General features: G+C 44.3%; 2 protein-coding genes across 2 annotated transcripts in view; one reads left to right on the top strand and one right to left on the bottom strand.

Annotated features, from left to right (window-relative positions):
* si:ch211-197l9.2 (microtubule cross-linking factor 2) overlaps nt 1-9,496 on the bottom strand; it is a 41,860-nt gene extending 32,364 nt beyond the window's left edge. Inside the window, exons 1-2 of the mRNA XM_063208601.1 lie at nt 8,442-9,496; nt 5,940-6,164 (exon numbers count right to left, since the gene is read on the bottom strand). Coding sequence (XP_063064671.1) covers nt 5,940-6,164; nt 8,442-9,296 — 1,080 coding nt within the window. The 5' untranslated portion in view covers nt 9,297-9,496. The remainder of the gene's footprint in view (nt 1-5,939; nt 6,165-8,441) is intronic.
* Nucleotides 9,497-11,865: 2,369 nt separating this feature from the next.
* LOC134456941 (oxysterol-binding protein-related protein 2-like) overlaps nt 11,866-18,623 on the top strand; it is a 28,897-nt gene continuing 22,139 nt past the window's right edge. The window contains exon 1 of the mRNA XM_063208613.1: nt 11,866-11,987. The gene's annotated coding sequence lies outside the window, so the exon portion shown is untranslated. The remainder of the gene's footprint in view (nt 11,988-18,623) is intronic.

Raw genomic sequence — 18,623 nt, 5'->3', positions numbered from 1 at the left:
ACTGCTCCAGTCAATTTAGTTAATAGCAATCTCAAGCCTAAATGTACATTCCACAATAACAACCACCATGTTTAAGTCTCAAACTACAGTGTGATCCAAGCAGTATACGGGCCAAAAGCATTGCATTGTTATTGTAATCACACACACACACTCACACTCACACACACACACACACACACACACACACACACACACACACACACACACACACACACACACACACACACGTTCAACAGTGATTATGTGTATGTTGTAATAGTCTTAAATGCTTCTTAGTGAGTCTACTACAGTTTGCTATGGATGAACATGAAGACCCACCTAGGAAACTAGAATTGTCATTGTGTCACAACACTCCACACACAGTGCTCATTGCACACAGAGAAATTGCATTTATGCCTCACCCATGCAAGGTGGCAGCCCCAAGGGAGCAATGTGGCAGGACAGTACCATGCTCAGGCCACGGCACCTCAGTCATGGAGGACGATGGGGGAGAGCACTGGTTAATTACTCCCCCCACCAATCTGGTGGATCGGGAGTCGAACCAGCAACCTTTGGGCTACAAGTCTGAGGCCCTAACCGCTTACCCATGACTGGCCTCTATTACACACTAGCCTGGTCTTACCAGCCCCTCATACTGCGTGTTGCGGGCAGATTTTAGTTTAGGAATGTGATTGACATGCTGGGGTGGTGTCGTGCGTAGATTGGGTCATGTGGTGATTAGTTTTTGTATATCATCTGGGGCTGGAGATGGCAGACTAGTAGCTGGAAAGAAAGTCGATGATTTGGGGATGGCCTACTTTTACCGACCGCAATGATAACGCAAAGATAATGCGATGATTATGTAGTGCCACCTTGCTCTTTAAGCTAGTGTGCACAGCGCTTTGGCACAATCTGTGCGTCGAGCAACTTTCCCCAATATCAGCCGCTGGCAACTAAATTGTTTGTTTGATCTGTCGCCTGCACTGCCATAAAGATGTAGAGTGGACGGAAAATGATTTGGACTGGAACGTTTATGTCTGGCAGGGCCAGACTAAATAAATGCCATTTGTCAGCAATTTCATAAACACACGCCAACCTATTAAATACAACTGTTTAAAAAGAAGTCTCAAACTACGTATGGCATAATTCTAACCCCCCCAGCAAGTCTCATATATCTCACCCACCATCATAAATGTGGAGGCAGTCTAGTGCATTGCTGTGGAGATTCAATGAGTTTTCTGCCTAAAATGCAACTCTCTCTCTCCATCTCTCCCTCTCCCTCTCTCCATGATAAACAGCACAAGCTAGGGAGGCAATAACACACAAAAAAAACGCATAACAGGAATTTACACAGAGCAGGGAGCAATTTTGGTGGCAGGGCCGTGTTTGATGTGGTGGCCCCTGCTGGGCTGATAGTCTTATAATGCACCCGGCATTCCAGGAAGAAACCCCCACATCTGATTGGCTGTTGAGTTTTGAAACCAAAGAATGCCTGCGCTGTGAGTGGCCGGCCGCAAGGAAATGAGCAAATGAGTGGGTTTGTTTGGCAAGCCTGCATGGCACAACACGCACAGGGGAGAGAGGGAGAGAGTGTGTGCGTGTGTGTGTGTGTGTGTGTGTGTGTGTGTGTGTGTGTGTGTGTGTGTGTGTGTGTGTGTGTGTGTGTGTGTGTGTGTGTGTGTGTGTGTGTGTGTGTGTGTGTGCGTGTGTGTGTGTGTGCGTGTGTGTGTTAGAGAGAGAGGCTGCTTCTCTTCCTTTGTCAAACAGTGCTGAGTACTTCACTAAACATCACCCACTCACTTATACACCTACTCACCCACCCACCCACACACACACACACACACACACACACACACACACACACACACACACACACACACACACACACACACACACACACACACACACACACACACACACACACACCATCCCACGCACCCCCCTTCCCTAACACACACACACACATCTGTGCATTTGCGCACCCTACCGTATGTATAACAGCTCTTCCATCATTCCAACATATACAACTGGCTGCCTCTGCAAACGACATCAATTCACCAGGTCCGTAGTGCAGAGTTGGACAGGGACATAAAAACAGCCCGGGCGTTTTTTTTTAGCATAGACCAGCCCCAAACACAGACCACTGCTTTTCTGCAATATTATCATTAGCTAATTTCACTGTCTATATGGAAGATAGAGCATCTGGCCACCCTATCTAGGTGTAATGTATGTATACTGTCTATGTCTAATTGTCTATGTCCACACCTAGAGTATAGAGTCTACGTCTGTCTGCATGGGAAAGTAAGAAACGTTATTTCAATTCTTTGTATGGCCAGCGCATGTAAAGAAATTGACAGTAAAACCGACTTGACTTGACTATCTAAATAACAAACAAACAAACAAAAAAACCAACAGCGTCGGCCTAAGAGGACTGTCGGCCCCACTGGGAAAATGCCCTGTATACCAGACTATCAATCCAGCCAATCCTGGCGTAGTGTGACTCACAACCCAAACAGGAGGCTCGGGACGGGAGTGAAGCGTCTTTATAGGAGGAACTGGTCACATGATTCATAATGACAGGCCAGAGATAATCAGCACTGTATTCGCATTCGGCTTCTCCTTACACTGCTGACTCACCAAACCTTGAGCTTTTCACTTCCTGTGCCATGGATTGGATGGAAGTTGTGCAATTGAGGGTTTTTTTTTGCGTCGACAACTATCCTGGACAAATGAAACAGGAGGATGGAATTTGGCATGCCAAGAAGAGACAGAGAGTGCAGGCTAGGGCCGTTGGCAGCTTTTGGCTTGGCCCGGGACAAAACCATCTGAAAGACCCCCCACTCCATACATACAATGTAATGGAGAACCAATTCTAGCCCTCCCAGCCCCCAAGCCCCATTACAAGAAGAGAGAGAGAGCGCAGGCAGGCAGGGCCACTGACAGGGCTTTGGCTGGGCCCAGGACAAAACCATCTGAATGCCCCTCCGCCACCCCCCACCCCTCCATACATACAATCAGGGCTCTAAATAAAGACCGGCCAACTGGCCAGTGAAAATGGTGAAAATTCAATTCGGCTTACTAGCCACTTTGACCCATTTGTGAGTGTGTGTTTGTCTAGTGAGATTAACATTTTAGCTGGTGATGAAAAAGTTAATTTAGAGCCCTGTAGGCCTATACAATGTCATGAGGACCCAATTCTAACATAGTCCCCCCTCCCTGGGCCCGGTACAACTTTCCCCTTTCCCCCCCCCCCCCCCCCCTGTCGACTTCCCTGAGCGTAGGAAACCTTCTCTTCTCTTCTCTTCTCTTCTCTTCTCTTCTCTTCTCTTCTCTTCTCTTCTCTTCTCTTCTCTTCTCTTCTCTTCTGCCTCTACTCTGCTCCGCTTGTCCTAAGATGACTGTGCTGTGGGGCTTACGGTTCGTACATGGCGGGCCACATGTTATTTAGCCCAACCACAGCCTCACTAACAGGCACGCGTCACGGCAGCACACTTATTCATGCACCTGGTGACCAGTGAGTTCCCAAAAACGGCCCCGTCACACGCTCGCACTTACACACAGGAAGGCGCACACCCACTCACAACGTCTCACATACTCTTTCTAACCAGTGTGGCTTGCGATGTCTTATGCCGTGTCCAGACCAAGAACGAACGGAGCTGCCTGGTAGCGTGGGTAGCAGAAGAACTTTCTCCTTGAATTTGCTGTATTAGCTCAAGACGCAGCATTGACATGTTTGATTTAGCTAATCACATAACGGCTCTGGCTTGACAGCCTGGGACATTCGGAGATATGAACGTTCCAAGTGGTTTTCGCCAAATCGCGTCATAGCTCATTACGAAAAGATAACATGACTTTTAATCCTAAAATTTGCTTTGGTCGCTCAGCTTGCTTCCCTCCTGCCGAATTCGCTTTGGTAGCGCTGGTCGCGTGCCCTCCATAGAGAAATAATGACTTCCGTTGCTTCGTTCGCTCCTTTTGCTCTTGGTCTGGACACGGCATTACCGCACAAATACACCTACCGCGACAAGAGCGAGGCGAGCGACGGAAGTAATTGACTTTGAATTGAGTTGCGCGACAAAAGCTATTCTGGAGACTAGAGCGATTCGCACACCGAGAGCGACAGTTTGAAGTTGAAATCCTTTCAACTTTCTATGACGCGGTTCGGCGACCAGCCGCGACAGCCAATGACTGTATAGAGGTCAGTGACCACAGCCAATGGGAATGTTTGAATGCTTTGCCTGGACATACGCTAGTCGCTTCAATCGCTCGTATCGCTCTTGCAGCACAGAAGCGATTCTCTGTCGCCTCAATTGCGTCACGGCTGGTCTATTTGTCCGGTTACACTGCCACAGATGTGTGTGCCCAAACACTTTCACTTGCATGTACAAACTGCACACTCTGACACACACACGCACATGTGCACTATCTCCTGCTTTTATCTGTCTTTGTATAAAAACACACACACACACACACACACACACACACACACACACACACACACACACACACACACACACACACACACACACACACACACACACACACACACACACTTCCACTTTTTCTCTCACTCTTACTCTAACGTCTGCTCAAACACACACACACACACACACACACACACACACACACACTCACACACACACACACACACACACACACACACACACACACTTTCTCTCACTCTTACTCTCGTGTCTGCACACACACACACACACACACACACACACACACACACACACACACACACACACACACACACACACACACACACACACACACACACACACACACACACACACTTTCTCTCACTCTTACTCTCGTGTCTGCACACACACACACACACACACACACACACACACACACACACACACACACACACACACACACACACACACACACACACACACACACACACACACACACACCTGTTCAGTCTGGGCCACACACATGCTGCCACTCTCTCTCCCCGTCTCTCTTTATGTCTGCCTGTCTGTCTGTCACACACACACCCCCTACCCCTACTCACCCTAAGGTCGTATGACCTGCAGTCTTCTCCTCTCGGCCAAGCGGAGTCTGTACTGCAGGACGCGCCAGCTCTCTCTTTCTCACACACACCTTTACACACACACACACACACACACACACACACACACACACACACACAAACACACACACACCTGTATACACTTTACTCACCCTGACGTCGTGTTCCAGGGCACGTAGGAGTTCCCCGTTCACCTGTCCGGTCTCTCTCTCTCTCTCTCTCTCTCTCTCTCTCTCTCTCTCTCTCTCTCTCTCTCTCTCTCTCTCTCTCTCTCTCTCTCTCACACACACACCCTACCACTACTCACCCTGACGTCCACCTGGCTGGTCTGTGCGACGCGCAGTAGGGCTAGGAATCGATCCAAATTTCCTGGATCAATTCTATTCCGATCCAGAAGGTCACGATCCACGATCCGATTCGATTCGATTCAATATCGATCTTCTGTATTGCTGGGTTGCCACTTTAACCCATTTATGCCTAAAATTCTAAGACCGGCTATAAAAACCTAAATATCTCAACCTTTGATACCCACACAAACATGAAATGCCTTGGTATGAGAGAAAGAAGGGGGAAACTTGGTATGAGAGAGAAAGGTGGGAAAACACTGGCACTATTTACTTGAACAGGCTGTGTGTATTTGTGCATGTAGTCACCATGGATGTGGAAGAAAGCTACAGGATGTGGTTGAGAAAATAGCACCTATAATCATCGGCAAAAAATCGATCCACAAAGTTGTGTATCGATATCACACTTTTCAAACGTGAATCGATATTGGATTGCGATTCCATCTTTTGAACCCAGCCCTAACACGCAGGCGGCGGCGCTCGGCCTTGCGGAGGATGATGCAGGACTCTCTCTCTCTCTCACACACACACACCTTTACACACACACACCTATATACACACACTTTACTCACCCTGACGTCGTGCTCCAGGGCGCGTATGAGTTCCCCGTCCACCTGGCCTGTCTGTGCGACGCGCAGGCTACGGCGCTCGACCTTGCGAAGGCGGTACTGCAGGATGCGGCAGGTCTTGTTGGCCTGCTCCAGCTGGTGCCGCAGCTCCTGCAGCTGGTACACGTCCTCCTCCAGGAACAGGTCGCGCATCTCCAGCATCTCCGAACGCAGCTCCTCCATCTCATCCTGGACAACAACATCACATTACATCTCATTACTATCAGGACAAGTACTATACAACATCAAAATCACCAGCATCTGCGAACGCAACTCCTCCATCTCATCCTGCACAACAACAGCAACATCACATCATGCATCACACATCACATCACACACATCACATTACTATGTAGGCTATACTACATACACATCTCCAGCATCTCCGATTGCACATTACGGCACATTACTATCGCCAGGACAAGTACTACACAGTCATCAAAATCTCCAACAGTTCAGAACTGAACTCCTCCATCTCATCCTGGACAACATGAATAGCAGCACATTACGGCACATTACTATTTGAAGAAGTACTACACTGTCATCAAAATCTCCAACAGCTCCAAACACAACTCCTTCATCTCACCCTGAACAACAACAGCACATTACATCACATTACTATCGGGACAAGTACTATACAACATCAAAATCTCCAATATCTGTAGCATTTCCAAATGCAGGCCCTCCATCTCACCAGGGATAAACAGGCAGAGCACACAACAACACCACCAGTTACTATAATGGATTAACTTTTATAAACTTATATAAACTCAATATCCAACATCTCCGAACGCTGCTGCTCCATCTAACAAGGAAAACACAGCAGCAGGTGAAAGAGTAATTACTCTGCATATTACATGACATTATTATTACATTATTAGGCCCACTACTGAGACGGTGCACAGCGTAGCATCTCCAACATGCCATACCACAGTAGCCTGATTATCATCGACTTTCAACTCTCTTCGAGACTTGGTCTGACCAAGAGCATAACAATTAACGTTTCCCAAGCGGCATGGTTGACCCGCCTCCCTAGATTTGCTACTGGTTGACTGGTTTCCGACAAAGTGGGTTGAGTTCCCGAAACGCTATTTACATTGCTCTCTGCCTGACCAGAAGCAATACCGAAGGTGTTGCACCACTAGGAGTGTGTGCATAATAACAACATTGCTATGACGATACAGAGTCTTTAGTAACAGATTGAGACTTTGTCATTACCATTTTGGTGATAAGGTTATAACAGATGCTCTGTGCTAAGGGTTTGAATAACAACACAATGTATTACTTTGCACAATATTATTTTCCTGCTGTAGTTTAATGCACGACAGTCTGTGCTCCCATCATAAGCAATACATAGGGCCTACTTATCCATGTGTTATTGTGCAATATGCCACACGTATGTTCAATGTCATACTCAACAACCACGCAACCCCACTGATTGCTCTTCTCTCACAGCCAATAGATTTGTCATCACATTATTACTGGACAAGCACTCACACAACCTGAGTTTCTTTCCTTCCCCAGCAATAGATTGTGTTGTTGTGATTAAGCTTTACTGGACACATGACTTTCGGAGGGGCCCCAACTCTCAAGAACAACGTGTCAGTAATACATTATTACTTGAGGCTTAGTGTCTCGTTAGCCAACACAGTCAACTAGTTAGAGACGTGCAGGCAGGCGCAACAGGACTGTAGTCCATTATACAATGCACTATGGAAGGAACAAAACAACACGTGTCCATATCCTATTGAATGAGTTAACAGTTCAGGTCCAAGCTATGTGCGTCTATTGTTAGTGGTTAAGCATCTTGCCTGGGCCTACTGAAGGACAGTTGCAGCATCCGCTTGTTTCTTTGAATATGCATTCAGTTCATTTCAAAGTCCTCTCACATATTTACAGTAGGTAGTTTCACAGTTATTACATGTAGGTGGTGCTATGAGTTTTCAGTAACACTACTGTACATTGTCACGTGTTTTGGAATTGTAGTACTAGTTTGATTTCCAACATCTCTCCATTTAAGGCAAGAAATACTGCCACTGCGACTGCGCACACATGCGTGATGGCACTTATAGCCTACAGGACACAGAACTTTTTTAGGAAAACAAAACACCTCAATCCTCAATTACACGTGTCTGGCACCAACACAAGGGCACCAGGGCATCGCTGTCAAGTCGACTAGTCTACCCACTTGGCTTGGAGATAAAACAGTTGATGCGCCTGGCGGTGCGCTTTGACCTCGCCTGTAATTCCCTTGTCGTGACGGATGACTCTAAGGGCAATTAGCGAAAGTGTAATCTCTGGATTGGTAATCCACTAGGACAGCAACCCAAGTGCAAAATAGTCAGTCATTATTACTGTAATCGCTACTTTAAATCACGCAGAAACATACACCCATTTGGAATGTGGTAGACATAAGACACTGTACAACACTAGAGAAATGTTATGGAAAGCATACTACGGCCTTACTTTCAAATATTCGTTTTCTGATCTTAAATCATCAATCTCTCGCACGAGCTCGTCGTGCATCCCATCAACAAACTCTCCGGTAAGATCAGAGAACGCCACGGAGGAGCTGAAGTTGAGTCTGCTCTCCATGGAGGGGAAGGGTCTCTCGTCCGCGGGAGAGATGCTCCCCTCGCCAACACCAGGTGCGGGCGCCAAGGTGTTACCGGCTGTCGATGAACTGATAACATTCGTGCCTGCACTTTTGATGCCAGAGACACTGTGTCCAAGGTCTGTCCTGTCCACATCACTGAAACTATCCCGGCTATTGGTCTCAGTGTCACTGCACTGGGCGTCTGTGGAGAGTTTATTCTCCTCCGACGTGAAATCCGACATTTCTGAGCAACTGCCTGCCGATGACAACTTTCCAGTGGCGCATCCGGAGTCTTTGCTCAGCTCATCTGAAGTGCTGCTGGCGTCCGATAGTTTTCTCAGCCCAGAGGATTTATTACAGCTCTTTTGGCTGCCAGAGCCGTTCGGTTGCTTTGGTTTGCCGGGCACTTTTGGCTTCTCTGGTTTCATTTCTTGTCCTCCGCTCGGGGTGCGGCGAAGGGTCGACGTTCCTGTTCGGCTTTTGGTGACAGGTTTGCTCGAGTGCGCATCTTGAGCTCGCGCGGTCACTGGCGCCTCATCACTACTTCTAGGCGACTCGTGACCAACGGCTGACTCCAGGTGCCCTCCAGACAGCCGACTGCGCGCTTGATCCGGTGGCGCGCTCGACTGCCCCTCTCCTCCTCCGTCGTCCATCCCCTGTCCACTTCGCCGCTTATTGGGTCGCGGCCGCGGTGAGGAATTCGCCGCTTGCCTTGCCTTCGTCATTGGCCAAGAATGAAGTTGAAGTCTGTTTTACAAGCGTGGTCTCTCCGACAGGATTGTCATAGACAAAACATCTCTTGATAACGACAAAAGTAAAAAGGAATCCAATTGTTGCCGCATCCGTCTGAGATGACCAGAAATCCACCAGGGTTTTTTAAAAGTTAAATGTCCACATTGCGCACAGGTTCAGTTGGTCAGGTCCCGATATGATGTAAATGCCAACGTAGACTGCACAAGTCTGAGGTCTGGTTTCACCCAACTGTTGTATGTATGACAAAGTCAGCTTGTGTGGATGGCTATGCCCGCCCCCAGGTCCGTTAGTTACCCCCCTTTCTCGAGGGTTGGAAGAGGTCTCCCCACTCCCGGCAAATGCACAGTCACACCCCCACATGATTAAACCAATGTAACCAGACTTTGTCACCATATGGTTATGCAGCCTTGATTACTTATTTGTAAGGAGCTTTAAGATACAGCTTAATGAAGGCTTAAAGAAAATCGTTAATCACTTTAAGGGACCTTAATTATAGTGTCTGCAAGGCTGCCCCCCCCCCCTTTTTTATCACGCTTTGGAGGCTTTGGTGTGACGCAGCATGTAGGCTAGTAGACGAATGAACGTTCTTCTTCTTCTTCTTCTTCTTCTTCTTCTTCTTCTTCTTCTTCTTCTTCTTCTTCTTCTTCTTCTTCTTCTTCTTAACGATGATAATAATAATAATAATAATAATAATAATAATAATAATTCTACTAATAATAACAATAATCATCATCATCATCGTGGTGATGATGCTGCTGCTGATGATGATGTTAATGTTGATGTGACAAGGAAGGTGATTATGGTGATTATGAAAAAGAAAACAACAAAGCACATGTAGACTTAAGAATAAAGTGGTATAAATAGGCTAATATTGTTGCACATCGTTGGACATCTAAGCTGTGCCCCAAGGCAAGCATCCCCAACTCCAGAGCCTTACGGCTCTCCCAACTTTGTCCGAATGCGCCATCTCGTGGCACTGTATGCACTTCGCTGAGCGCAAATCCATCACAGCACAGAATAATCCCCTTGTTATTCTAACCTTGACAACTGGAAAGGAAGTATGCATACTATGCGATGACTGCATAGATGCATTATATAGGGTGAACATTGGTAAAGTGGGACAACTGGTAAAGTGGGACAGTTAACATTTATCATCAATATCTTCATATTGCTTTACTGTAGCCAATTAAATCTTTTGGATATATTTTCTCTAGCATGTAATGTTTAAAATATAATATTAAGTGTGGTTGTGATGTCTTCCTGGGGGGCGTGATGACATGTCATTCAAAGGCTGAGCCAAAAAAACAACGATTTTGAAAATGACATAGCAATCTGAGGTCAATAATGTTAAGGGCCTAGCACTTTCAAAATTGATGTTAGGCCTCAACAACTGTTTTCATATGAAAGGTGACTTCATTAAGTATCATCTAGTTAAAAAATCATTAATTTTTTAAATAAAATATTTTAATTAGGGGCACATTTTCCACTGTCCCACTTTACCAATGGCTATTGGTAAAGTGGGACAGGGCACATTTTTTATGGTGAAACAGCAAATAGTGTATTATATTTCAATAAAATGTTGCTTATAATTGCTTATTATAAGAAAATTACCAATAAAATCTTGTATTAGTCTCTTTTTCAGTAGTAATATGCATGCTGTATCAGGTTTATGGGTGCGTTGCATGTAAACAGGTTTATGCAACAAATTCTTCATATAAAGGTAACAAAATGTATGTAAACAAACAGTTTTTACATAAATGCACATATAGCAAACTTAAATATCCATGTCAATTGTGTAATAAATAAAATAAAATGTAAAAAGCAGCGATGTCCCACTCTACCAGTGGTCAGGAAGTTCATTCTGAACTTGGCCAGAACTGTTTAAAGCAAAATAATTTCTTCTGTGATGAAAATAATTCCAAAATTTCTGCTTAATTTTGTTAAAGACACTCTAGATTTTGAAAATAGCATAACAGTTTGACATGTGATGTAATGGCATTCGCCTACAATGGCAGAAAACCTGAAATTTCGAAAATCGTCCCACTTTACCAATGTTCACCCTAGCTTAGTGTGTAGGCCTATTGGCTAGTGTCCATAGGCTATAGTAGAATAATCTCACATTACAGAGCAACGAATGTCTGGCCCATTTAGACACAGCCAAGGTTGTCTCCATAGAAAACCCTATCATATTGACAATAAATATGCCTTGAATAAAAACATGCATTTTCAAACCAAGCTATAATTAACCACAGCCTAGAGAATCACAAGTGAAGTTGATAGGAACAGCTGTCAGAACTATATGTGAAATATGACAACGCTTATAAATAACACCCATCCATACCCTTTTTAGCACATAGCTATCCTTTTATACAACTTCACACCCCGCCCTCGGACATATGCCCTCCTCTTTATGGCGTTCTGAGGCTGTGGGTCTCTGCACCCTCATTGGTGGACTCTGTGTCTGTCATCGGGTACACGCCCACACTGAATGTTTGTTGTGAGTGATCCTGGGATTCCTCGAGTAGCGATAGGCCAAATAACCATCAATGATAGCACCTTTACTACACACTTCCGTCCCTATTTGTTTCTGACTTATGAGCTGCTGAATATTTTGGTGTCCCATCGGAGAAATATCCACAGTTTTATATTCTGGACCAGGACAGGTAAAATACTTGCATTTATGGACTACATACACTGCCAGTCTTTATGTTGCGCTGATATGGCTCTGTGTCTGCTGGTTTTGACGAGTGAAAGTTATCTAGTTACCGTGGACTAGAACTAGGAGAAGATTTCCAGTCTTGCTGGGACAGCTTTTGCCCCACTGGTTAGCTCCCCATGTAGAGTGGGTTAGCAATGTAGCAATCGGTATTGCACAAGAGGAAAATACGTGTGTGGCAGCGACAACATGTCATTAAAATGCTGACGTATCGCTTTGTGGGAAAAGGTGCTTCATGTCAGTGTGGCTTTGTCTGACACTGCGGTGTGGGCATGTAGCAGTATGTCAAAAATCAGTTTAAGGTAACAAGCTAGCGGTGTGGGTGAGCTAACTTTACCCTGGGCTAGGTTAGCTGATACACTTCCAGCGAACCGAGTGTGAAACCGTGTGGGACATTGCCCGGGGGCTGCACCGCTTCAGTGGGTGCACGGGTAGAGTCTCTAGCGTTCCACGGCTTCTCTTTCGTGCTCGTCTCTTCGGAGCGGGTTGACCTTTAGCGTGAATTATGCTTCTGGTAATTTCTACTAGCTCTAGACTTCTCACCATTGGCTGAACTTGCTAGAAATTATCTAGCTCATTTTCGTTCTTCTCCATGTGTCTAGGTTTGTTTATTGGCACATAGGTTTTCTAGACGGTAATAGCCGCACCATCAACCTGCTTGTGCATACTGACCCCACGGGTTTGACATTTCGACGCCAGTAATAGTTGTGTTAAATCCAAGAGAGAGCGCGCCATGGGGTAACGTTAGATCACTCTCGGTTCTCAGTCTGTGGCACAGGGGATCTGGCATCTGGGTATGGCATTCAGCTGGACTTAGAAGCTGTTCCTCAGCAAATGCTCTCCTTGTATGCCCAGTCATACTTTCTGGTAAATATGAAATGAAAGCGCATGTTTAGTTGTACCACTAAATGTTTCAAAGTTGCATTTCTATTGTTATCACACTTATGTAATCACCAAGTTGTTCGGCAACTCTGGGAGGTGTGCGGTAAGATATCACTGCTATGAATTTTACAGCGCTGGGAATAAAGTGCAATTGACTTGCAACACTGGTCTGCAATGGTACAAAGGTTTCGTTGTCTTCATGTTGTGCCAGAATTTGTGGCAGGACGTTTTTTCTAAGCACAGATGGACTTGATACCAGGTTCAGTGATTAGGCCATTTTTCTGTGTTATCTGCTACGCAGTTGATGGAGTGGTAGTAGGTCTACTTTTCTGATCCCTCCAATATCTCACTTGTGTTGTACTTTGTGCAATGGAGTGCAATGCAGTGCTCAAAGTGGTGTAGTCTGTCCAGGAAAGTGACTGGCAGGTGGAAGTTGTGTCACTCAAGTATGTGATCATGTACGTTATGCCTCTTGCGTTTTAATGTTTTTAAAATCTTAAATAGCTTTTTAGAGTAGTTTCTAAAAGGGCCTGTGGCATGCAATTGATACCATTTAGGTGCAACAGGTCAGCTGTCTTTTATTGCGCTGTTTTCGAGATATCCCATTCAGTCCAAGTCACGTCCCAGTCATATCTGAGCCTGACCTCATTGATTTGCATGTTTAGTCATTTGTGTAATCCAGGGACAGGGCAGGTGGATGAGGGCGAAGGGCAGTAGTTTGTTCATTTTGTCCTACACTGATGCCTAACACACTGGGACATGATATTGGTTTTGGCAAGGCTCAATGGTGCACCTTGTGATTCATAAAATGTACCCTGTGTGTTTCTGTTGCCTTCAGCAGAGTCTGTTTGTATGTCAGTTTGTGTGCCAGCCAGTTTGTTCGCTGTTCGCAGTTTGTTCGCAGTCAGTTTGAGTATGAAAGTACACCACACTGAGCCATAATGCATCTGGTGTGAGTGACACTCAGTTGTGTTCACTTGAAGTTATCACGATGGACTGGTGCATACTGCCATGGTATTCAAGATACAAGATGCAAGATATTTTATTGTCATGTGCAATGAAAAGCTGCTCGGGGAGTCCCAAAAAAGGTGAACAAGTAAACACGCAAAATTAGAAGTACTAGGAAAAAATATATTTAAAAAAGGCAGGTTGGAGAAAAGGGGAGATATGATGAGTGAAGGAGTGGATTCCTTCCTATGGTTTGGAGTTCAACAGCCTGATGGATTGAAGAAAAGAAGCTGTCCCTAAATCGCCTGGTGTGGGCGCGTAATGCACCTGCATCTGCGGGCAGATGGTAGTAGGGTGAAGTGTGTGTAGCAGGGGTGGGGTTCATCACATAACTTAAGCCCGGATGATCTCTATGCTGTTCTGTGAGAGCCAGTTTACGACTCGTGTGGTTTGTAATGGGTCTAAAAGCATTTTGTAATGCGTGAAAGTTTCCTAAATTACCATGTGTCTTAACTGCTAAGCAGGGAACTAAGCATGGTGAAGTTACATTGGTCTGTCAGTGAAAGTTACTCTCGCCCCGTTGCATAGGTATTGCATAATGTAGGCCTACCTTTAAGTGTATGCGGAGTTATGTCATCCACAAGCTCCATTTATCTGTCGGAAGATGTTTAATGCCCATGCACAGACAGAGTACGGAATCATAAAAACATCACAGAATCATGTTTCATGACACACATCATTGCTGACTTCTTCCAGCCCACTTTCATTCCAGTCTGCGGATTTCTGCGGGTGTTTTTCCTGTATGGAGATGGTCAGTAGGACAGTATGGAGCTGGGATCTGTATCTGTTCTGTAAGAAGAGTTACAATCCTGTCCATGTACAGATGCAATACACTATACAGCCATAGAAATGTCACATAATTGTATGGACGGAGCCATTGCTGGTCTTTCCCTGCCTATTGCTATTTCCTAGACTTAAGCAGGTGATTTTGTGTGTGCCTGAAGTATACATACGGAGCCACTGTAAGCTTAGTATCTGTTCTCTAAAAAAACTTCCCCAACACTGTTAACATCCTTTAACTTCAAAAGCTTCCCATTGTTTATTCTTGCTCTGAGCTTGTATTGAATGTATCTCTCTTGCACACATGCCACAGTTTGTGTGTATAGCATGCTGTTATAGCCACTCAGCACTTCAGGGACTAAATTATTCAGCTAACGTGTTTGGTGGTACAGTACACACCAGTGGACGATCGCTTCCTGTTGTTTACTGTAGCGTACACATGTACACACACACAGACACACACAGACTCTGTCACCTAAACTCTGGAGCTGTTTAGAGATGTTGGCTGAACAGAAGAACATGGGGGAGGTCTTAAAAAAGACAAAGTCTTGTTGAAGAGACCAGTACAGGCTTTGAACATGAAAGATGGACGGTAAAAGTTTGAAGCTACTGTATATAAAGATGTAAAGATGCGAAGATTTTTTTTTTTTTTTTAAAGTACTTTGTGTGAAACAATGATATTTAAAAATTGCTATTGTCACATCTCCCACTCCCTTTTTGTGTGTGTGTACATCTCACCCTGTGTGTAGGGGGGAAAAAAGAAAGAAGGAGAAATAAAACTGTAAGCCAAAGATGCAAAGACTTAAGTCCTTCAACAGCATGACATGCCAGGCTATGTGATGGCGACGATGATTATGTTAATGATGTGGGTCGTGATGATGCTTGTTCTCACTGTACGTGAACCTTTTGGAATGTCCTCTACCTCAAGAAAGTTCTCGTCTCCCTTGGTTACTATTTGCTTCACCTGTGTGTGTTCGCCTGCACGTTTTTTTGTGTTTTCTTCTACACTTGCCTATCGAACTGTTTTATCAGTGTGCAAATGCCAGAAATAGCTGATGGGTCTGATAGATAGATGAGCGTTAAGATGGCGTGGTCTCACATGCCGCGAGTAACATTCTTCGCAAACATGTTGTGCCATCATCAGACCTCAGAAGCCTCCTGTCCTAGAATTCTAGAATTGATAAAATCTGCAACTATTCCAGCGAGTCTAGTAGCCTAACTGGCTCCCCGTCGATACTGAAGGCACAGCATCAGGGAAGTTGACAGGGGGGGGCAAAGGGGTAATTTGTCCCGGGCCCAGGTAAACAGGGGGCCCAGAAATGGGTCCTCAATACATTGTTTGTGTCGAATTTGGGGCCCTTTAAGATGACTTTGTCCCGGGCCCAGCCAAAGCTGTCAGAGGCCCTGCACAGCATCGCATTTACGTTATCTAATGGTGGTCATCTGCCACCTGTGTTGCTCAGGGTTCACAAAAGGTTAAAGGGGATGTTTGTGTGTTACATAAGTACACTGGCCATGCAGGTCTGTACAAAGGAGATGGCCTAATGGGGGAAATGACTTGTAAAGACTTGGGGCGGTGGTGTCTCAGGTGGTAGAGGAGCCATTCGGCAACCCGGAGGTTGCAGGTTTGAGCCCCACTCTGCCTGACCCCATCGATGTGTCCTTGAGCAAGATGCTGAACCCCAAGTTTCTCCTGATGGCAGGGTGTACCGGGTGGCAGCCACTGCCACCGGTGTGTGAATGTGTGAATTGGTGAATGTGAGGCATGCAATGTCAAGTGCTTTGAGTGCTCCAAGGAGTGGAAAGGCGCTATACTGTATTGCAGTCCATTTACCATTTGTCGTTTGGGGAGGTTGTAGGAGAGATTACTTGTGATTAATTGTTGTTGTTGTTGAATATTTTAATCGCACTCCACTTGAGATTGCCGCCTAAATCTGATGGCATTGTTAACAAAAAGTAATTTATAGTGGGTCTAATGATTTAGTTAAATGGCAGTGACATTGGGCTAAGGTAAGCGTACCCATTAAGCCCACCAAAATCTAAATTTCTTTATTTTTCAATCATCTTCAAAAAAAATTTGTTTGTGAAATATTTTGTTAAATAGTAAGATTTACCTCTCTTCTCAATGTTTGTCACTGAGTTGATGGATATTTCAAAGTACAATATGAAGATTTTTTACGAGAAAAGTGAAAAGTCTGACTGGGCTTAAATGGTACCATTGGTACCATTTAAGCCCACTTGTGTTCCAAATAAGCTCATATAGTTATTTCTCTATCAAAATACCTGGTGAGGTGTGTGAATTGAGTTTAAACAGTGGAGCCTACATGGCATAAATGGTTTCAGACCAAAAATGTAAGATTTGCTCAAAAAATAGTGCATAAAACCTAATTAAATATTACGGCATCTTTTACTTCATATACTTCATAAAATTCTTCATCCAAACAGATAAATGTATTTTTTCTTATTGATTATTGTTAGTTCATTACATTACGCCTTTTAAACCAACAACTTGGGATTGTACAGCACTTTTTATGTCCCTCAAAGGCATTTTTCATAAGCATGCATGCAAACTTGCATGCATTTCAATGGGGTGTACCATTTAAGCCCACCTTGTACCCATTAAGCCCGCCTATACAAAAAGCTATTTTATGGAAATAATCAACTCCACAAAACATTTCATGATGCATTTCTTTAAAGACCAATGCCAAATAAACTGGAATATGCTTAGAATTCATACCTAACCACCTTAAGTCTTACGGTATAGTAAGATAAAGATGGTGTGTGGTTGTATCAAGAAAATATCGGCGTGTGCTCGCTCATAAAACACATCTTTCCATTTGAAGGGAAATGCTATAATTTAGTAAAACACTGCATGTATATATATAAAAATCATTACATTTACCTCTTAGTTTACTAAATATGAAAGTATTTTCAAAACATTTGACTTAAACTAGCTGATATTCTATGATTTCTGACATGTCCCAAAACAGCAAAGTTTTGAGGCAACTTCTTGTCAGTAGTCCTGAGACTGGATTCACTTGGACGGGGATAGCTCGACGATAAAAAATTTGTTTGCAATAAAAAACATTTTGTCAGTTACTAAACCCTTTAATTGGATAGGGTGATGAACAACAAAATTCACCTTTTCCCTTTCTTTAAATTGACCTCAAAGTTGAAAGTGGGCTTAAAGGGTACATGGGCTTAATGGGTACGCTTACCTTAATTCAAGCCGGTAAGATATATTGAGTACTGTGTTGTTTTGGTGCCTGCCAGAGACGGGTTTTCTGACCTTATCAGTTGGAAATGATAATGGAGATTATGTGATAAGAATTGATATCACATCGTCATGTGGGGAATTATAGTGGTCAGTGATACTAGGTTGCCACTATGCAGGTGGTTCAGGTCTGTGTATTGTGCAGGGTTTTAGCGGGGGAAGGTTTGCAACAGGTCGTAAGGTAATGACAACTTCATGGCACAGAAAATTCTATATTGCTCACCATACACTATATCTGAGCTACTACTTGAATTCAAATGTCCTACTGGAAAAGTAGACCTAACATTTCTATAAATGTTCTGTAGCATTGTGTATGGTATAAAAACTGTGCACACATGTAAAGTAAAGACAGGGGAAACAGTCTTTTATCACTTTTCCATTGTGTAGGCTTGTCCTTTGGTATGAGAGTCTTGTCAATCCTTTGATAAATAAGGTAATAAAAAAGCCATACATGAAGTGAGGCAGTTAAGGAAATTTGCTTACCTAGCTTATCTGGATGTTTGTTCAAGCATGACACAATTTGCCCTGACCAGTGCATTCAGTGATAACATAACAGTAAGTTTATAATTATATTTTTTTATTTGTATAGCTCTGTATATTCATTCATACATGGCATGCGGCTCCAACAGAAAAAAACAA

The sequence above is a fragment of the Engraulis encrasicolus genome, chromosome 10 (genome assembly GCF_034702125.1).
Source record: "Engraulis encrasicolus isolate BLACKSEA-1 chromosome 10, IST_EnEncr_1.0, whole genome shotgun sequence".
NCBI lineage: Eukaryota > Metazoa > Chordata > Actinopteri > Clupeiformes > Engraulidae > Engraulis > Engraulis encrasicolus.
Note: the sequence above shows the minus strand (reverse complement) of the source record. Positions and strands in the feature narration are given on the sequence as shown.